Source organism: Drosophila simulans, chromosome X (assembly GCF_016746395.2).
Source record: "Drosophila simulans strain w501 chromosome X, Prin_Dsim_3.1, whole genome shotgun sequence".
NCBI classification, from domain to species: Eukaryota; Metazoa; Arthropoda; class Insecta; order Diptera; family Drosophilidae; genus Drosophila; species Drosophila simulans.
In genome coordinates, this window is record NC_052525.2 from 12,950,285 (window position 1) to 12,973,061 (window position 22,777).

General features: G+C 40.9%; 1 protein-coding gene across 3 annotated transcripts in view; it reads left to right on the forward strand.

Moving 5' to 3' along the window:
• LOC6725870 overlaps positions 1 to 22,777 on the forward strand; it is a 75,326-nt gene that overhangs the window by 20,544 nt on the left and 32,005 nt on the right. For all 3 annotated transcript variants that reach the window (XM_016173839.3, XM_016173841.3, XM_016173840.3), the window contains exon 3: positions 11,074 to 11,335. In XM_016173839.3, the coding sequence (XP_016039194.1) occupies positions 11,182 to 11,335 (154 nt within the window). In that variant the 5' untranslated portion in view covers positions 11,074 to 11,181. The remainder of the gene's footprint in view (positions 1 to 11,073; positions 11,336 to 22,777) is intronic.

Consider the following 22,777-nt stretch of genomic DNA (forward strand, 5'->3'; position numbering starts at 1 on the left):
TGGCATCACTTTGCCTTGGATCGTTTGTCAGTCATGTGAGGCACTGTCGCTCCATCTTCATCTCCATCTCCATCTGCAGTTCCAGGTCCCTGTCCATAACCATCCTTGGCTGGTCCTTCGCCTGATCCCTCCACCCGCCACCCGCCACTCTCATCTCGCTCAGCGTTTTCCACTTGCGTGTTTCCCCGGGTTGTTCATGAAAAATTACAACTCTCAGCATCAGGCGTAACGTGCGATAAATTCCAAAAGGACACACACCCATCTACATATGTAGCACGATATGGCGATATAGCTGTATCTGTACGTTGGTGTGGGTGTAGTAGTTCAGGTTGATTTTGAAATTCGTTGCGTGTAGGATAATTCATTGCTTATTATCTTTTTTTGAAGCTGCAATTTTTGGGGCTTACCTTTCTTATTACTTTGGATTTTGCTTCCTTGGTTATTTTTTCTGTCGCTTTTTTGGGGTCGAGAATGGGACTGTGGGAGATAGCAAAATGCTTTATTAATTTAGTGTGTGCCAGGCAAGCACGGAAAAAGTACACGGAGAAAAATTGCTAGAAACTTTGTGGTGGCAAAGATAAACTACAAACATTTGCATGCATTTTAGAAACAATTTTATTATTCATTATCTATATATATATATTTAATGCAGTTATAATATTATCATCTATTTTGTTATACTACGCTTTTCTGTATCGGTATATATATATATATTTCATGTGAATTTGTCGTTGTCTGCCTACTTTTCTCCCAGTGTTGTGGGAGAGAAGTGGGACCTGAGCGTGTTAGCCAGACAATCGAGCCTAATGATTTATGAACTAGGCGCGCCGAGCGTGGCCGCAAGTATATAGCTAGGACAGGACCAGGTCCTTTCCTCCTCGGATCCACCGGGCTCCTTGCCAATTTCGCCATTCCTTTGCCTTGCGCTGCTCTTCGTCCCTTCACCCCCGCTCATCCTGTCGCCCCTTCGCTTTGCGGTCCTGGTTTCTCCTCTGTCCAGGATGATATATGATGCCGGAGTTTAGCGACTGCTTAAATGAATTTTTCACACTGCAACCATTCCATGCTGTTGACTCGGAACAAAAGTCACCCAAAGTGGTTATGAAGATCCCAACGACATGATGAACGAAGCGGGCAAGTAAGAAAAAAAGCAGGGGCTTCATAATAAAGGCTGCAAAAAGCAGTGACAATTATGGGTAATTTTACCATGTTCGAATCATTTTCGAGGCATTCGTGGGAAACGGGAAAAATGCGGAGAACTGGAAAAGTGTCAAAGGGGAAGGCCAGTTGATGGGATAATTATAAGCTTTTCCTTCGACTACCACTACCAGCTACTTGGTAACGAGGGAAATTTGTAAATTAGTGAAGAGCATTTCAAACTAGCTTTCATTTCAAAAGTTATACGCAGATCAGAACTCCAGACATTTCGTTTTGAAAACTCACATAATGCTGGTTCAATTTGTATTGTTTGAATAGAAGCTTTAATTATTGAAATAAATAGTTTTGAATTCACAGCCACTATATTTTCAAGTTTCGTTCCCTCAACTATTGTTTCGGCTATTATTTCGTTTATAACCGTTTCCATTATGGCTATTACTGGACAGTATCCCTTGAGCTTCTGCTGTGTCACCGAGTGCATTTTTCGCTTACAGCCAAAAATTATTGGCAGAACTTCATATTTCAGTCGAGCGGAAAAAGCGAGAGGTAAAAACTTTTGCAAATGTCATGCAGGTGATTGGGGAAAGGGGTTGGTGGTGGTGGTGTGTGCGCAAGTGGGGCGAAATGGATAGTTGAGTGGCCAACAACTCAGCGGACCGCTAGCTCCTCGAAGCGCAATCATTTATTAAAAGGCAGCGAATAAGAAATTGACGGCGGGTGGTAGGTGTGGAAATGGAAAATGTGAGCCAGTTGGCATTGAAGAGGGGCGGAAAATATACTGAACGCGCGGGGTTAAGGGTCCTTTTTCCACCCACGACTGACACTTGGAGCGCAGCCGTTTGACAAGTTTAAACTTGCACTTAGCCGCGCAGCATTGAACATTTTCCGGGAAAGCGAAAAGGTTTTCCCAAAACGGTCGGGTAGAGCGCCAGGATTTTTTGCTCCACATTTCAGTCAAATCAAGTGGCCACTTAGTTTCGGGCGTCGTCATTAGCTTTCAACTTTTGCAAATTGAATTTAAAAACGTTCAACGTGTCCACGAGGGCCGCTCGAACTGACAATTCCCAACACCATAGTCGGTCTCCCCATTCCATCCCTCTCCACTGGGGAAAAAGCTTACCAACTGTCTTGTTTTGAAAAGAGAAACTTGCATTTCTCCAAAGATAATAATAGGTACACTTATAGCTATTTTATTTGGAGCGTAAAATGGTACTTCTTGTTGCTCTGTGATAATTTTTAGTCAAGTTATAGCCAACATGAAAATTGATTTTTTTGACAAAAATAGTTTCCCAGATTTTTTGTAAAAAAAATATCCGGTATTTTGCTCAAAGCATTGGAAATAATGACCCATATATGGAGTGTCATACCTCGTTGAGTTTGTTTTTTAAATCCCAATCGATTTGCCTTCAAGTTTGGGAGTTCTAGGATTTTCCAATTTCTCGCAAATTTTGATGATGGTACCCCTTACAAAAAATGCGAAAATTTGGCCAAAAATTAATTTAACAAAATCAGTTTAAAAGTGAAAGGGGTTGTTAGTATTGGTTGTAAGGAGTACAAAATGGTACTCCTTTTTGCTCTGTGACCATTTTTAGTCAAGTTATAGCCAAAAACGCAAATTTGAAATTTCATTTTTTTGCCAAAGTAATTTTCCCAGATTTTTTGTAAAAAAAATATTTGGTATTTTGATCAAAACATTCGAAATAATTACCCAAATATGGAATGTCATACCTCGTTGAGTTTGTTTCTTAAATCCCAATCGAATTGCATTCAAGTTTTGGAATTCTAGGATGTTTAAATTTTTTGCAAATTTTGATGATGGTACCCCTTACAAAAAATGCGAAAAAATTAATTTAACAAACATAATAATATCCGATGGAGGATCGAAGCAAAGTTTTCTTCTAGTGCAGGTTGCTGGTAGTATCTGTTAGTATTTACTTAAATGAAAACTTTGCCGCCCAAAAACCATTCCCCTTTGCCACTGCTACTATCTCTTTCGCAGCCCCATCGCCCGTCTCTTTCGCGTCCTGTCGCCTTGTCGCTGCTTTGGGAAATGAAGCAGTTCACTAGGGAGTTGTTTCATGTTTTTAAGTTCACTTTAAGTAGCTAAAAGTTAGTTTTTATGCTTGGCACACGCAGAACTTGGCTATCAGTTGATAAATGGCTGCCGAGGCTTTAAAGATTCTATCCACCGAAAACCCGCTCATTTCTTCATTCCTAAGCTCCCCGAGTTCCCCTCTTCTGCATTCTTTTCGTTTTAATGAAGCTTTCGGGGTGCCAAGGCGCCTGAATTAACCAAAAACTTGAACCAAGTGGTAAGCCACCAAATGTGGCAATGACTTTGTGTACAGTTATAAAACTCTTGGCAAAAAAAAACATAAAATGATACTCTTAAATTAAAATAACAAAAATAATGAAGAAATGGCAAAAAACATTAACAAATATCTCTTAATAAAAGTAGGTATCCCTTGATAGAAAGAAGGTCGCATATATAACGCGCGCTTCTAAAATATTGCCAGGCACTGTATCATATACATTTTCATATACTTAATATCATTATGTACACATGCACCCCCAGCACATAACATGAATATATACGAACTCTTTATGCCAAGCATAATAAGCAAAAAGTTTCGACCAACTGGTATGGTATGTATTTATGAAAATATATATTCAAAAACAAGTGTGCAGAAAAGAAAATTTTTAATGAAATGCTTTTCCGTCTCTTTGAGCTATTGCAATATTTTCTGGCATAAATGTTTGCTTAACATAGAGCAAATATAATTGGTCTTGACTTAAGTATCCGCCCGGGGGAATTACTAACCAATTCATCAATTTTGCTAGAATAAGTAGAAAAATGTACAAAGTCAACGTTAAGTTTGCATCAAGTGATTTGCTTACATTTGTTTGCAAAGCGATTTAATTGAATGCCCTATTGGTTTATTTAAAAAGCCATTGATTATTAATAATAATTTTAAAATGTAGAAATATTTCATATATTTTTTAGAGTGGTGCCCCAAAGATAAACCAGCTAAATGTTTTTTAAACTTGTTAGTTTTATATTCTAGGAAATAAGTTTGATCCGCACACAGTTGCAACAATGTCCTGGCGATCGAAAGCGCTCAAACTTATTTGCAAACTTATAATCCCATGGGAAACGTTTTCCACATATTGCGATTATCCGTTCAAATTTTTGGCCAACTTGGTATCTTGGATGTTGCTGTTTGAGCTTTACAACTCGACTGGGTTTTGGTTGTTGTTATTCAGCGCGTTTGTTGTCTCTTATAGAAAATTTAGCTTAAGTCAGTGGCAAGCCAGCAAATCAAAGCGAAGAAAGCTCTCGCCAGTGGTGGCAAAAATAAAACAAAATAAAGTGAAGTAAAGTGGAATATAAACAAGGCAACGTCGAAGGAAATCACAAATTCAGCAGGAGCCAAGGCAACAGACAGAAGCGAAAATATATATGCAGAAATCAGTTTGCCACAGCGACTGACATATTTATTACACTGCCTAAAAGGAGCTTGATATATGAACTGATTCATTTAATCATACTGCATTTGTCAGTCACAAATTGATTGTCTACGATCGACAATCTCGAATTTGTGCGGCTTTTGAAAAATTTATCAACGAGGCTCCTCCTCGCATTTCCTGCTTTACGAGTGACAAACGAAATATTGAAAAAATGACACATGAAATGCCGGGAATATTTTCGCCCTAATGAAATCAAATCAATCATGATTTTGAGGTTTGGGCCTCGGGAGCATTCCTTGCGTCCTTTTCGTCCTTTCATCCAGCCCGCCTGCTATAAATACAAATTGGATAAAACTGCAGTGCGTGCCAAAAAATAAAGGGACTCGCCCCGAAAAAAAGCAAGAAAACCAAAAAAAAAAAAAAAAAAATACAGATCAGATTAAGACACTGGAATGTGAAACGTGGCCAACATGCTGTCGTCCTTTGGGTCCATTGAGGTTGGGAATTTCTGCAAGCTGGCTAAATAACAACAAAATCACTCGGCTGTCCTGGACAATCCTTGGCAGATGGAAAGCGGCGAAGCCATGGGCTGGGCACTAATTAAAGTGCGTCCCCCGGACCGCCCCTCCACCGTAGCCATCGCGCAGCATTCTGTTTGCCAGGGGAGCATTTCGAAATTTTACAAATTAATTTCGTGTTTGAAGCAAATTCGTAAACAAGTCTTAATGTGCACTAAAGCGTGTGTTCCCAAGGCCGTGGAGTGGGCGGCCATTGCCTAACCACCCATCTAATAATGTTGGGCGCCCGCCAGACATGAATTTAGCATTTATCTAGCGCCACTTGAACAACGCCGTCGTCGCACGACGACAATGAAGATGAAGATGGCGGCGCAAAATTGTGGGTGGGTGTGGGTGCCACAGCACAGTGGGTGGCTACGGCTGGTGGTGTCCTATGGGTGGTGTCCCCGTGGGTGGGTGTTGGTGGTGACCTGGCGGTGGGGTCGGGCTAATTTCAACGCCTCTTAAGCGCACAGTGGTTGCGGAGCCCAGCCCTCGAGTGCGCCCCAAAAGTCAAGGAGTGCCTGAAGTGGGACCAGCAAATAAAACTTTAACACTGCCGCGGGCGAGAATAGCTCAAGGTGAACTTTGGTCCTTGCCAATTGGAAAGTGTCACACATTTATTGAGGGGACTTAAGAAGATTTAGCTGGGCTTAGCCTACCCAACAGTAAGCTTTAAATTGTGCGATCCCAGCTTATAGCATACTTAAGCGATTAGTGGGCAGCTCAATTTAAATATTTGTACATTATTTATAACATAATTTACAATCATCACGATTTTTATCAAATTATTATCTAGGATGAAAAATATTTCGAAAATACAGCAATCTAACCAAACGATCTATCACAAATATTCCATATAAAATATAGACGTGTGCTGTCTACCAAAACAAAGGAAGCTCGTAGAGTACTTTTTTATATAATTAACATTTTAATTAAAAGACATCAGAACTCCAAGCAAGTTACTGAAGATTCGCCACACGGTGCACTTAATTTGGGTTCCATGGGCATGTCAACAGATTCTTCGCTTGGCTTTCATGGGCAGTAATTGTTGTTGCCGTTGTTACTTTATGTAGATGTGACGGGGCAGGTTTTTGCCATTTTGCCAGGGCCATGTTCGAATTTGTTTCAATTCCAAGGACCCAGTCATCATCTCCTCGCCAGCGACACGTACGAGGCATGAAGTCATGGCATCCTGGAAAACCGATTTTTTGGGCAACGGGAGCTGCGGAGCTGGGGAGCTGGGTAGTCGCCTTTGGTGGCCAGTCAAGAGTGAAACAGCGCTGTTAATATAAAGTAGGTAATTGAGATGGAAAGCGGGGGAAAGCTGCTGGCGGCCCCTTTCAAACGAACTTGTTCAAATTAATCAAGTACAGTGGACTTGGAGCGTGTTTCTATTTTCCTTTACCCTCGCCGCTGACTCAGCACTTTGGCTATAAAATCATGCGTGGCCGGCAGACAATGAATGCACATAAAAATAATAATTGGAATTGGAAATGAAAACAATTTTCATGGCACATGAGTCGGCGCAAAGCTCTCCAAGTAAGGCACTTTTCCCCCCGGGCCAACTGTTCACTGAGAAAATATACACTTTTGATTATTAAAAATGATTAAAAAACCGAGGGAGTAAGCTTTCAAACAAATTAATAAATACTAATTAGTTTATATATCATACAAGGGTGAATAACTGTGTAATTATTTTGAAATCAATGTGGTATGTGGAAGAACTTTTCGCTGAGTGCTGCCTTGTTTGTCTCGGTCATAACTTTGGCTCCAATTGTGTGCAGGTGCTGGCCTCTGAACTTTGGCTCTTGCCAATTTTCTTTTGCCCATTGTTTGGCTATTTCTTTGGACCGCTGAGCAACCTTTGACCTTATCGACTCTCGGTCGGGCGCAATTATCACCCCAAGATGGCACACCAAATCGAGTGTGCTGCCAATTTCGAATGTGCTGCGCAGAGTCAGTGGAGTCCTTAATGCCCTTATCAGTGTCACCCACACGCTTTCGAACTCATCCCCGTCCTCATCCGCATCCGCATCCTTTGCATATGCATGAACTCCCCGGGCGACCCACGCTGCGTATGCGTAATGTACGTATGCGTATGCGTAATGTGTCGCTCTGGTTTGTCGCCATTTTTGGCAATTGGCCTGTCGTCAGTTGGCAACCTGGAGGAGGTCCCGACCCGTATGCCGGAAAAACGATTAGGGAAAGGTTTAAAAAATCCAGTTCCTCTCGATCATATCCGGCATTTTCCGAGGCAGTGAAGTGGATAAATGCTTCAACAGCTTTGGTCCATAAATGGGTATCATGGCAATGATAAGAAGTGATTTTATTATTGTATTATTAGCTCGTTAACATGATATTAATTGGATTTTAATAATGGGGATGTTGTAGAAAGTTATTACACATAGATAAGCGCCAACAAATGTTAACAAATGGCTTAGTTTTAAAGAGAAAGGATCTGATTGCGACGAGCACTTAAATTCTATACACAACATTTTTTATTAGTTTGCTTATTAGAGTCATTTGAAATGCCGCTTTCTTATGGCGATGTTTTATATTCCTGCAGAGGGTATTCAAATGCTTTGTTATGCTTATGCTCGTTTACATTTTTCAAGCCCGTAACTGGGCTAAAAACTGTTGCTCCTACGTGCTCATATATAATTCCGAACTGCACCTAAGACAGACGACCCCTTAACCCCAGATGCCCCCAGATGTCCAAAGCCGGGGTAGCAGCACAATACAAAAACGTAAGCAATAAAATGAATTTTTATGCCGCATTTTCGCAATGCAGGATAACACCCATACGAACACACACACATACACACACGTAGAGAGCAGGGCCGTCACCTCGACAAAAAATATGTGTATGTTACCTTTGGTAGAGCCCTTAACCCTACACACTCAGACCCCAGGATGCATTCCTGGAAACCAAAAGCGAAGCGAACACATTTACACATGTAAGTGCATAAAAAATGTTTATGAATTTCAGTTTATGGCGCGTAAAACACGCCAATAAATGTACCAAGGCATTAAAAATGCCTTTCCCCAATGGCCACGCCCCCTTTGGGGGGCCACTCGTTGGACTTTGCCGCACTAATAAACAATCAGAAATGGGCATAAAGTATGGGGAATCGGGCAGGAATGGCAAAACGGCAAACGACAGCGGGGAATTTCCCGCCTGTGTTTTTCCTCGCTTTTTGTCTTTCCCCCACTTCCATTTTCCTCTTTTTTCCCCATTTTATTTTTTTTTTGTTTTGCTTTGCCAGAAGGTGTTAGTCGCCCCGCTGGCGCAGTTCTTGCGGCCAAACCCGCCGCCCCGCCCACCATTTTCTCCCCGCCTACCATGAATATTTATGCAAAAACACACACATACACACACCCGCACATTTGGACTTGTGTTGCTCTTTTCCTGTCAGTCTGCTGAAGTCCTGTAGTCCTGGATGTCCTGGCTGCTTGGTGTTTCCTTATTGTTGGCTGCGTTATGCCAAGTGTGCTCTAATGCACTTTACGACACTTTATGGCAGTTTTCCGGGGGGCAGAAATTATGGCAAATTGATGAGAATATACATATGTGACTTGGCTCCGCGCTGGTGCGAAAGTTTTTGTTGAAAGTACAATCGGAATTTTCATTTCAATATTTTGATTTTGGTTATATATACTCGAATTAGGTCGCTTACGATATTTAAATTGTATGCAACGGTAATAAGATAGTATTTACTTAGAAATTTTATTCAATTTTAGGTTCAATCATGGCGTAAGAGCTGCTTTCGTTTATTGAGGAAATTAGAGCCCGCAATAAAAATTCCACCGATTGCCAGGCCAAATCCTTTTGCAAATTCATTCGGAATTGAACCCTTTTCGTGCCCACAAACGACACCAGAAATTTGCGTCAAACGCACACTTTCCCATGTTTTGCCCGTTTTTTCTTTTTTTTTTTTGGCCTAATGAAAGTCCAGGGCAATGTCCCATTTTTGGCCATGATCCCTATACGGAATTTTAGCGCCCTTTTGTCTCGACGCCTCCATGCAAATCGTGTGGGCGGGGCAGCATTTTTCCCGCTTTCAAGTAGCCTCAGTTTTCCACCCATTATTTGCCCCCGTTCTTCCCCATTGTTGGATGGCATGTTTTTTCTGCGTTCTTTTCCTTCTTTCGAGTACTTAACGCCACGAGGAATCGCCTAAGACAACTGAAGCGCAAAAAATGCGAAAAACATGCAGAGAATAAAGTGGAAAATCGGGGGTAAAGAATGGCTAAATGGACGATTGGGTGGCGGGGCGTGTAATCAAAGCGTTTGGATATCAAAGATTCGGAAAGAGCAAAGTTATGCATAAATTTTGGACGCCGTCGCGACGGGCGATTTGTGGAAATGCGGAAAAGCGGTGCCTCATCCAGAACCGCCAAAATCAATAAAGGAAACAAATTAGTTTCGTCTTAAAAGCAGCAGCACAGTATCAAAATAAAATTTCCAACAGTCTCGTGGACAAAATAATACCGCAAAAACAAGGAAAAGTACACACTTAAGCCACATAAGACGGCACTGAAAATAAATGTGCGTACTTCGTGTTGTAAAGAGAGCAGAGAGAATTAAAGACATTTATGTTTCCAAATAGTTTCAATAACGTTATAAAAAAAATTAAGCACGAGAAATTTTAAGTAATACATTTTTAATTGGTACTTCAGTTGCGATAACACAGCTTAAAAACATAGCGAGCTGAAGCGAATTGAAGCCGTTTTAATTTTGATATTTACCGTGACTATTTTTTTTTTTTTTTTTGACAACTTTGCGTGTGTAAATAGGCGGGCCAAAGGACCCTCAGTGACATTGTTTGTTGTGGAGCCGCAGGACACGAACAGACACAAGAGCCTAATAATAGCCGCACATAAAATTTTATTAGCACGAGCGTAACAATTCAATTGGGTCATGCTTTATGGCGCCGCAGGGGCGGCAAGGGGGCGTTTTTAGGGGGCTGCACTGCAACCCCCTTCCCACTCAAAAAGAAAAAAAAATTCCAGCACATTTGGGTCATCCAGGTGCAGTCGAAGGCCCGGAAAAATCGAAAAAATAAGCTGCACGTGTGCAGCGTGTGCTCTCTTTTTATGTTCTCAAAGATTTCACTTTCATCAAATGATGTCAGCGACAAAGGACGAAATTTGTCGCAAAAAGGATAGTTTCAAAGGAGCTTAGGTTCGAAACACTTAAAAAAATAATTATCATTAATACATTGGAATAGCATTTCCAAAACAGCACAATAAACTATAACTTTGATTTTAATGATATTTGTAATTCATGCTTAATGAAGAGAACACTTTGCAGTTATTTATTTTATGTTTTCAAAGTAAACACAATGTAGCACTGAGCAAATTAATTAAGTTTTCAAATTCCATATCAGCACCCCCTTTAACATTTTTGATAATCCTTCACCAAATTCCAAACAAATTGCAATATATTTGTCTGCAATTTGCCAACACTTGATGGGATTATCATTTATTTTGGTGCTGACATTTCGCCAGCGGCGAAAACTCAATTTGGGGAAAAACTCATTTGTTGGCGCGACGAAAAAGGAGCGCAAAATTGTTTGAACAAACTCGAGCAATTGTCTTACACTCGCTCCAATTGGATTTCCGTTATGAAGCTTCTGGTACATCGAGGGGCAAGTTTATGAAACCATTGAATTAGGGAAAACGAATTATGTACATTTAAGCAAGAATTAATTTAACAATTACAGCATAACAAAGTACATGGCATAATATTTTTAATGTAAGTGCCATAATGTACATTTTTTCAGCTACTATTATTATGGTCATGGCTGTGCCCATACTGTTTCTTGTTCATGCTCTCGATCCGTGTCTTATCCCTGCCGTTCTTCTTCTTCACTATATTTTACAGTTACGTGTGAGGGACTCTTACTGCGAGCGGAGCAGCAGAAAGAGAGGTTGCGAGCGGGCTAGAGCGAGACGGAGACTATAAGACTGAAGCTGGCAAACCTCACACAAAATGCGAAGAAGAGGAAGCACTTGCAGCGCACAACAACCACAGCAGCGGCCACACAAACAGCAGCAGCAGCAGCAGCAGCAGCAAAATCAAAGGTTAATCCCCGGCCAACGCTGTTCGCTGCTAATGTTGCTAATTGTTGGCCAAGCAGTTTACGGTAAGTGCCACAACATAGCCAAAGGCATGCGTGATGGGAAAGGAAGAATGAAGTGCGTGTCTGCACTGGAAAAAAGTTCGAACTACTCTCGAAACTAAGTGCAATATACGCAACTAACAAAAAACATTTAAATAATTACACAATATGTATACTTCTTTTACATCATAATTGACAATTTCTTCATTCTTTATAAAACTAAATATTATATTAAGTTATATTTGCTGTATTTAGATGGGAATTAAATCTAATAAGCAAACGAAACTTTTTCTGCCAGTGTAATGTTGTAAGCATCTTCACACATGTGCAGTGTAACTTTTATTGGGCGGGACATGGCCATTGCCCCGTTCTCTGACCTCATTAGACGTTCATTTGTTTGCTTATTTATGCGAATGCGTACGCACACACACACACACACACACACATACATACGCACTCACATGGACTGGGAGGCTGGAAGATATATCGGCTGTATGTTGGATCATCATCTATATGGCCATATGGCATTTGCGGTCCTTTGTGTTACCAATTCCGCACACAAGTCGAATGCATACATTTTCGCTTTTGTCCATAAAAATTCGAATCCTGAATGTACGAGCATGAAAAAATGTGAGTGTGTGTGAGAGTATGCCCCAAATTGTATGCTACACAAAGCCGCGCACAAAGATGATGTACGCATGTGTATGTATGCTGGGATGTACATATGCGTATGCGTATGTGTTTGGGCCTGGGTAGAATTCTGTGTGTTCGCCTGCCTGTAATTAATTGACTCGAACTCGCACATTTTTCGCATCGAGCACAAAAACAAGTCGCAAACTTTTCGCCTAGACGGGCTTTTTTCCACTTTTGCACATACGTATACATGTGCACATATATTTTGCAGTGCAGTCAAGGTCGTGTGAAAGGGACGACAGTTACGCGGCATTACCCTTACCCTTCTTTTACATATATTTGTTTTTTTTTTTTTTTTTGTATTTTGTTTGTCGCACATTTGTGGCAGTCGGCCAAGTTGGTCAACATGGCATAAATGCACAAAGTTGGAGTATCCTCCATAATGTCATCCTATTTACAAATAGAGTTGGCTTGTACCTGCCAGCTTATTTACCAATATTCACAAGTGTGTCCTTTTTGTCGATTCGAGTTCGCCTAATTGGCCGTTTTATTTGTCTGCTTAACTTTAAGTGCCTTAACAATCGATAAAGGGCTCAAAGATTCGCGATTTCAATCGATTTGTCAGTGGATTTTCAGCGATTTATTTTGCAAAGCAAGTTTTTTAATAAAAAAAAACCCACATAAATTGTCCTGATATTTCTATTGAATAAAAATCCAAGCAAATCAGCTTTAAAGCTGGCTCTTAAAATGGTTAAATAATGAAATTCCCAAGTTCACTTGGAGAAAAACACACTCAATTGTCCGGCCAAGATACCAGTGCCACGCCCCCTGTTCGCTCGATATCCTTGTGTGGCACCGCAGATGCGTTTTCTCAACTAGAGTAATTGATTGACGCCAATGGTCGAGCATTTACCAGCTGTCCTGTGGTTTCTGGACTTTAGACTCGGTGCCCAGGACTGCAGACTTGGGCAGGGGCACATCCCTATCCTTTGATAGGGATTCATTTAATTGCCCAAGCTGTCTGGACGTCGTTGCAGGAACTTTGAGCTGACAGATTCGCCCACCTGTCCGGGTCCGGCAGAAGGACATTATTCGGCTTTTAGTAACTGAAGCTGCCAAGATGCCAACGGGGTCGTTTTTTGTAACCCGAAATCGTTTAGTAGCACAAAAACACAGGGCAAAAAAGGTCAGCACAAACACAGAGACGAAGCCGCATATAATTTTGCCTAATTCCTTTGCTCGCATAATAATTTGCGTAACCCGGCCAAAAGGATGGATTCAGATTCCGATCAGGATGGTGGTGCCAAGGGAAGCGATAGGAGGCAGCTGTCGGCAGTCTATCGTAATTGTAAATTAATGCATGCAGAAAATGTGATCCCCACAAGATGGCGGCGACCGGAAGTCAGCTCTCACACCCCACACACACACACACACATACAAGCACTAACCATATTGCGGCCTTTACGCCCAACGAGTCCAGGATAAAATGGGGTATATACTGCAGGGGTTAGACAGCCAAAAGTTATGTTTTCAAAGTACATTTTAAGCTAAAGAAATGTAGAGTTTTTTATATGACCAATATTTATTGGAAAATGTATACTGCTTGATTGCTCGCAATCTAAAGCAATATATTCAAGAATTGGAAAAAAGGAATCAACCGGTCTATGCTAATCAGAACGTCCTTTATCCAGTTTCTTGCTGTGCCACTGCCTTTTTCTTACATTTCGTTTATTTTACTTCGCTTCGCCAATAATTGAATAATTTTGACATGAAAAATGGCACAAAGGATGCGATGCGGCTGGGCAAATCGCTCGGTGGGAAGGGAGTGGGGATAAGCCCCAAATTTATCGGGGCGAGGAAATTACCACACGTGGCAATCAAGCGGAAATATTCGGCTATGGAATGTTTGCAACCAAATGCGAAAATCAAAAGCAAAAAATACAAATAAACAAAATCCAGATCGAAATGTTGATAAAATGCCTGGCGAGTGTAGAATTTCCATTTGATTCCGGTAAATCGAGTAGTTGAATTTCCTACGTGTGTGTCCGTCTGCCTGCAAAAATGCTGTTGCTAGTGTGGCAAGTGGGTTTGGGAATGAAAATTGGGGAATGGAGAGTGGGAATAGATCCTCCGGCTTGCCAGTGGGGATTGCCTTTATTTATTTGAAATTAGAAACTGCCAACTGTTCCCAAAAGTGGCCATTAATTAAGGGCTATGGCCTGCCCGCTGTGGGGCAGCAGCTACTGGGGATTGCGTAATGACTGCAAAATGCTAACAAATAGCCAGTTGCCAGTTTTGAGTAGCCATCTTAACGGGGGCGCCGACTGCAGGGGGTAGGTGGATTCACTGTCTGACTGAGTGGGACAAATGGGTACTGGATTTGTAAGTAATTGTCTCACCTTTTACCCGACACAAAGGACAATCAATTTGCGCGTCGGTAGCGAGCTTTTCCGTGTCATTTCCCAAATCAGCCAAAGAAATATGGTTCCAGGGATAAGCTTTCTTTTATTGCTACGCTCAATTAATTTAAGGTGAATCGGTGTGCAAATTGTATTTCTACGCAATTCAATTCTCTTTAAATGGCTTAGATTTAGTTGTTTTATATATTACTTAGTTTTTGCATTTTTATTTTAAATAAGTTTGATAGATTGTCCATCTTTTTTCTCTGTGCGGGGATTTGGGACTCTTAGCTCGTGCTAAAATCTCAATTGCAAGTGTTTGTTAACTTAACACTTTTCTGTTCACTTTCTTGGCCAAATTTAAGGAGATCAGGCCAATGTTTGTTTAAAAACCTTTTCATGCTCCTGTCACGGCCCGTCGCACTTGGCCATGTGCTCCGAATGTTAGTTGACCCAATTGTGGACTCAACGGCCTTGTTCCCCTGGGGAGCAAGTGAGACGGCCAGCTCACCCCTTCCCTCCCTCTCTCTCTCTCGCTTCCTGTGTTTTGCTGGGCAAGAACTTGCAGAAGTTGAGGGAATGAAATTGGTTTTGACTCGGGGCTGGGCTTTGGGCCTTATTCAACATTAGCTAATTTGTGTGCGCTTCCTTAGTCGGGGATTCACATTTTTTTGCCCTGCTTTTATTGCCTCTAATTTCTGCATCTTGCACTTGGCTCTTCCGCCGTTTTCCAGTGCCTTCTGCTTGTTTTGGCCGTTCGACTTAAGTGGCATCCTGAATTGCCCTGAATTGTCCTGGCTGCTCCTGTTCCTGATCCTGCTGCTCCTGCTGCTCCTGCTGCTGCTACGGTTGTCTTGACACTGATTTCAATTATAAATTTGTTTTTGTTTTGTCTGCTTGTCTCGTACCCATTTCCCATTTCCCTAACTTTCTCCGGTTCCTGTTGGGTTTTTTCTTCACATTTTCCTTGCGTTTGGTGTCTTCAGTTTTTATTCTCTTCTTCTGTTCTGCGATTGCTTTCTCAATTGGTTCCGCTGCTAGGAGCGTTTGTCTGGCTATCACTTTTAATCTAAGTTGGTAACAATGCTCCGGCCCCCGAGCCACGCCTCCTTATTTGTCCACAGCCCCCTTAACCCATGTTGTCTACCTAGCTAGCCGTCTTGCTGCCTTTCTGCCTTTCAGCCAGGATGTGAGCTCTGCTCGGTGTCCTTTTATTTCCCTTTCAAGAGCTATAAGCTTATGTCTCTGGCTTTGTGGTTTCGTAAACATACTGCACAAAATTATATTCTGCAAATATTTTCGCAAGCCGAATGAAAATGTTTGCATTACTTGCGAAAAGTTTCTGCGGATATAAAAAAAAATACCAACAACAGCAATATGGAAACTTGGAAACATTTATTTTTCGAAGTATTACTTTTAATACTACAAAAGAATACTTAAATAATGTTTAATTAAATTGTGCAACTATTTTGGACCAGTCACAAAAAAATAAACCCATGTGGCTTAAATTCCTTGTGTAAAATGTATATCCTTTGTTGTTCCACTTAGTTCATGTCTGTCCCTAATTTGCTGCTTTTGTCTTACATATTCTAGCTTTCTTTATTTTTTATTTGTTTTTGCCCCAAAAGTTGTTGCTTGGGAAGAACCCTTCTCGGAATTTTCTTATATTTTTGAGCATTTCTTTTTCCCGGTAATCCCAACGTCTATTATCCCTGTCCAAAGCTTTTTATTTATCAATTTTGTTAAAACCCGCTATGAATTTTAAAGGGCAAACGACCTTGATACGCTCGAATGTTGAATGGGAATGGAGAAAGTGTTTTAAAGAAACCAGATGAAGAATTGCTTGAATTGTTTGCTGAATACCGTGAATGACTTTTAGCGACCCCTTTTAAATACCACTGCAATTTACAAGAAACTATTCAGCCAAGTGTAACTTCGTTTTTATTACACTGCAAGCATTTTTCCACCAATAATCCCGGCGTTTCCTCCATCTACCCCATTCGCATTCTCGATTTCCCGCAGCCAGGTGCGCGAGGTAAGCACCACCACCCAACTTCCCCACAGATCTGAGTGAAAATGCAGTCAACCCTAATCAAATTTTCGCTGCAAATTGACAGTTTGCCTGCAGATTTTCATTTCGCGTTTTCATTCCACCCACTAAACACGCACTGAGGGGGGGAGGGGGGAGTGGTGTGGGTGGCTTAGTTGGGGGGATGTAAGTGGGGTGGTGGGCGGTGTGGTTGCACGCCTCGGTTAAAAAGTTCCGTTCGTGCTCGGATTCCGCTGGCTATAATTTGCATACCGGGTATTTCAGAAGCTGAAGAGTGTGCATACATTAAATATTAATATTAGGTGTCAGTTGTAGCTATTAGTATACATATAAGTAATTATATGCAGATTATCTAATGTAAAAGAATTTTGCTACGTTTTAATAACTTAATTTAGTGCAAATAAATTCCCAAAGAAATATAATCCCACGCATACCCAGCGCTTAATAGGTACTTGATAGTCGAAGTACGCTGGCTTTTTGTTTCTTTTCATTTTCCCCGCCTTTTGTGCCTCTCATTTCGTTCCGCTTCTGGTTCGACGTGCGCCCCTGGCGCCAAAAGGGGGGGTTTAAAATAACATCCCCCTTTATCATCTGACATAGCCGCACGCTGATTTAATTTTAAATCTCTGTGCCCTCACTCAAAATTAAAACGACGTCAAGGCTCTGGGTTTCAGGTTGCCAAAGATACGCCCGTTTCGCTGCGATATTACGTATACGTACTATATAGATCCGTCGAGGAGGAAAAGGACGAGAGCAGCGGTGGTGGAGGTGAGGGGAGCGGAGATGGGTTGCCGGAGCCTTGCTCTCAATTTGCCTGTCGCAATCCAATTGTCGGGCATTTCATTTCAATTTAACAATTTTGAAATCCCTCCCATCAACGGAAGCGAGCTGCAAGTTGCCGTGGATGTTGCAAATTAATCTGCGGCATGTCGCTGCTTCAGTTAGTTGCGCTTGACATACTTATTGTCTCCGACTTCCGGTTCCTGCCGACTCCAGCAGGATTATGTTGGCCAGCGCAGCAGATATTTTGTTTGCATTTGTCAAATTTGACGTTTCCAATGATTCCGTGACATGCAAATGCCATTCGAATTCCAGCGGGGAAACGGGCAAACAAAATCCCAGCAATAGCATAAAATCATTTGAAAGCGCGCGATAAACACGAAAAAAAAAATAAAAATGTTGAATTGCAAACAGAGACAGCAAATATGGGTAAAAAATTCACAGAGAATGAACACACAACAAATGGGACCAGTGAAATAATTGCCAATAACTAAAACGATAAAAACACTTTGACACGATCAACACATATTGATATATTTATATGAAGACTTGTATAAATACACCGTTTTTTAACCATATTTGTGAAGAGCTTTTATTGAATTTTGAATGGCGAAATGTATTAATGAGGATTTTTATTTTAATTAACAAATATCATCAGTAGTAGTCAAAACAGTAGTTTTCATTCTCAATACTCAACGCTTTATGTTCCGATTTTCTGTATGAAAAATTTCTTACAAATACTATAAATGAAACCATTTTGCAACATTAAGGAAATGCAACTTAGCCGCAACTTAAAGTCGAAACTAAAATCCTTTCGCCATTATGGCCTGCAGATTATGATCTGGGCTTTGGGTTGCCGAAATATACCATTGTCTGTCGTTAATTTTAAACTGCTGGCTCCAAAAATGCATTAATAAGCCAGAATGACAGGCTGCGTGGATGTGGGCGGTTTCACCTCCTTTCCCCTGCCACCGGATAAATGCATAATTGATGATTATGGTTTCGAGCATCTATTTCCACTTGCACTACCCATTTTCGCAACACTGCCATCTACCAATTAGAAATATCAGGTTTTATTAACTGAACCCCACTGCTGTGCAGGTGATTCCTGCCAATTTGGGGCTTTCAAGGGGTAATGAGCTTAGCTTACTGGGGGGCGTGGCAGCCAGGGGCCGTTTGGATGGGTATTACGTACCATAAATTTCGAGAGCCAGCACGAGATGTGCATCTTTTGTTGCCCGGCTGCCATGTTTTATTGCTAATTGCAACTTCAGGTTGCATTGTGGCTTCTTCGACAGCGTCTGCCACGCCCCCTTTGGCAGTCTCCCAGCCCCACACACTCGGAAAATGCCCGCCTGAATTTCCCAGTATATGTGTCGCCCTCTGGGCAGCCATATCGTGCCATCTTCGTTCGATGTTTGCGCCACGAAAAATAATAAAACTGATTTTATTTATGTGCTGCGCCAGACCAAAAATTGAAATTCTGCAACACGAGCAGCAACTTGAGATGCAGGACACCAGACGACGGGAATCCTGCCAAAAGTACGAGTATACACACATATATATGTATATAGAATGAAAAGAAAATCCCATCGCGTGTCTTAGTTATTGTTACCATATCCACTCCATCTTCATCGCACGACGACGAGTGGTTTTTTCCCCTCGATAATGTTGTCGATGTTTTCCGCTTACGGCTCGCTCACAATTAATGGCATACGTGCGAAAAGTTTCTATAAATTATTATCGCCGGTCCATATTTATCTGACAGGCGCACACACCTTCACACAGATACTTTTCGCCAGATGCAGCCCACAAAATGTGTCCATTAATCACATTTAGCATGTATTCACTCGATTTCTATTTAACACTTACTTACTATACTTAATTGGTATAGTCACGAAGTGCAGAAGTTCATAATTAAGTTCATAATAAAGAACATAGTATGTAATCAAAGATACAATATTAGTATCTTTTAAATGCACATGCATATATTATGGGACACATTTAGTTGCCTTACTTTCACCATTTTATTGCCAGTGTACACTATTTTTCCTATTCTTTGCTACGCATCTGCTAAGTGCCTCATTTTCCATGTTAATTGCGAATTATGACGCAAGTATCTATGTGCACCATACCATTTGGCCTCGCCCACTTTTCACTTGACGCCCAAGTCTTGCGGAATGCGAATATGTGGCATGTAGAACTTAGCACAGAATCAGGATACTCTTACCAACCAGATAATGAATTCACAATGAATTTGGCCTAGGATCTTCTGTCTTTCCCATATTAAACGAAAAGAAAATTGAAATGAGTTGTTTAATATTTTCTAATAAATTAAACTGTGAAGAACTAAATTGTAATTTTAAATTAGTACTTGTGCCCATACAATAAACCATTATGAATTATTGCTTCGGCTTAATTTTACCTCAATCAATTGCTTTTTAAGCTCTGTCAATTGTTAAGCCTGTGTTTACATTGAAATTATTGTATTAGTTTAATTTTAGTTCGAACAAATAATGCGCTTTTCGGCTCAATCAATTGTTAAGCTTGTAATTTAAATTGTATTTGTATTTTAATGAGAAAGATTATTTAATATCTAAATTGGAGCCGCGAAAAGCTACACGAGTTTAGCCCAGGGCTCCGAAATTCAATAGGAAATCAATGATTAAATGTTTGCCCACTCAATTATGAATTGACATCAAAGTCCTTTTTGAAAATGCCCTGGAATGGGTCATTTTATGTGTATTTACATTGATTTGGAACAGCACTTTAGCAAGAAGTCAGTTGAGTTCGCCAGTTGCGAAAGCGTTTAATTTATTCAATAGAAATTTGTAAATTGTAAAAGTTGCAGGCGAGCAACAAGCGGCAGCATCCAGCAATTAGTAAATCATGAGAAAATTATATACTTTGTGAACGCAGCTCCAAGGAGCTTCAGTTGCGTTCCAGTCGACGGAACCCAGTTGCCAGACGAAAATTTTAATGCAAACTGTAAATTATTATATACGCGCTTACTTTTCGCCCGATTGCAGCTGCTGCAGTTCCTCTCTGCCAGCCGAAGACATCCTGGCCAGAAACCCCAGACGCCCCACAAGCCCCGCCCATTCGCCCACAGCCCCTTTTAACTGGCGCTCAAAAGGCAGTTTTAGTCGTTTCTGGGTTGCCTGCCAGACAATACAAAACTATAAATATGCACAGTCACCGAACGAGTCACAGTCGCAGTCACTGTTGCAATTACAGTCACAGAATAGGAACAGAACGAACACACGGTGCACAGTGACACTGCATATCGAAAAAGATATGAATAATTACTAGGGAGCATAAATAGCTAATGTGGTTATGGAAAGCAAGACTTCTTTTTGATTTATTTAATGGAAATTCAATTCAAAAGCATCATGCTAAGGGGTTTTTTATTCTTTCCTGCTGCTTTTCAATTTTAGTTAGGTTAAATATATGCAAAAGCTGCACATTTATTGATTTAGTTAACAGAATCCCTTTGTAACTGAAATCAAATGATTTTTTTGGCACTGTTACTGCTCATTCACAAGTCGCCCTTTGCCATGAAATATTATTTAGTTTTTGCGCTATTTTATTGCAGCTTCTCCTTTGGCTGGTTGTCTCTGGCAGAGCCAGCAAAATGCAAAATTTATTGCAGAAAACTACAAAACACACACCGAGTGGGTGAAAAGTGGGCGGCGGTTGGGCTGAGTGGTTTGGCGGGGGCGTGGAAAATGTGTTAAGTCTATTGAGTGTATTAAAGCAAATAACTGCGTCGACGAATAAAATACATACGAGACGACGGCAGCGAGGAATCCAAGAAGCCAACGGCACTCGGATCGAGGTGGGCGGTGCAGGGGTGGAAGGCGTGGCACAGATACTTTATACACACAAACACGCACACACACACACATATATTCGCAACAAGACTCACTGACAGCAGCAGCGACTCAGACATATGCAAATATGAATATAAATGAACAGCGCGATGAAGTCTGAGATCCAATGACTTAGCAGGGGATATACACATAGTGAGAAACTTGCTCTGTGGCTGCAGGAAAACTAGAAAAAATGTGAAAATTGCTTGAAAATAAATAATTTTTTATAAGTTATGTGTCCAAAGAATCACGCTAGACTTAAAGCATAGACCATTTCTATAGGTTTTTAGGTGCTTACTACTAACTGAAAAGCCAAAAGCGAAAGTCAAATTAAATATTTAGTCATTAATAATTTACTATAACATTTTGAAAATGTCTAATATTCTGCACCCTTAAGCAAGTGATTTTATATATCCTACGAAACTAACTTTTTTTTTTCCTGTGCACCAAAGTAGAGGGCTAAAAAGGGGCGTGCTTAGCTGGGGTTTTCGCAGAAAAGTTTGTGGCTGGTAAGTTAAACTTGCGGCCATGACTGAAACCGACAGAAGACAAGCGAAACTATGCCAATAAGGCTCGATTTCAATGCAGTCGAAATTGCCAACCTATCAATTATGACAATTTAACAGAGAGAGAGCTGCAGCTTAAATTCCCCAACTAAGCCATAAATTATGGCAATTTTAATTAGAGCCGAACCAAGAGGTGTGCTTTAAACGCTTCATTAGATGGCGATCCATTTAATATTCGCATTTAAATTAATTTTAATGTTTATTCCGTTTAATTGATGTGACAAATAGTTGCACGGAGCGCAAACAGACTGAAACTGAAACAGAAACGGAAACAGCAACAGAAACAGAAACAGAGGCAGAACGGAAATAAGCAGCTTTTGACTAACGGCAAAATGGAGGCCATAGCCATGCATGTGTGTGTGTGTGTGTGTAAAAAAGCAAGGCAGTGCAAACAGAGGAAGAGAGAGAGGGAAGGATGGCGCTGAGTGAGATGGCGATGGAGAAGTGGAGTAACATCTGGCGTTGCCCTGTGCGATTACAAAAACATCAACACTTAATATGTTTATTAAATTTGTTGCTACATCATTAGGCACTAGCAGCCATGTAATGTGAGGCAAACACTTCACATGTGCCCATGTCTCCTGGCCTCTCACTCTGTGTACTTCTGTTTGTGTGCGTGTGTGTGTGTGTGTGTAGTGTGATTCTGTACTCCAGTGCTTGTATGTGTGTATGTGTGCTCAGACCGTGTTTGTGTTGCTGTTACAACTGAACTAAATACCCTATGACCCATAAACTCGACTTGAATAGCTGGGCATATATGCCGAATATGCGGAGAACTTTTGAAATCACATTTTAATATTTATAAGTATTTAAAAAAGCTGTAAATTAGAGCACAATCTGGCTATGTAATGCCTATGTCCTTTGTCCCATTTATGTGTCTGAATTTCAATTGAACTACAGATCACACTATTAGTTAATTAATCTTCATTGAGTGATATCGCAATTGAATTTACTTTACTGATTTACGCTAATGAATTTGGTGTCTGTTTGGTATAATTTAGCCCGTTTACCAATCAGTTGCGGTTTTCGGGACACCGCCTTCTATTTACTGGCGTAAACCAAAGTTTAGCTAATTGACTTTGAATTGAAAGCATTCCCGGCAAGAGATTGTCAAAGGATTCTATAGGTCGTAGTGTACAGATTCCAATTAAGTTCCATAGCGTGAA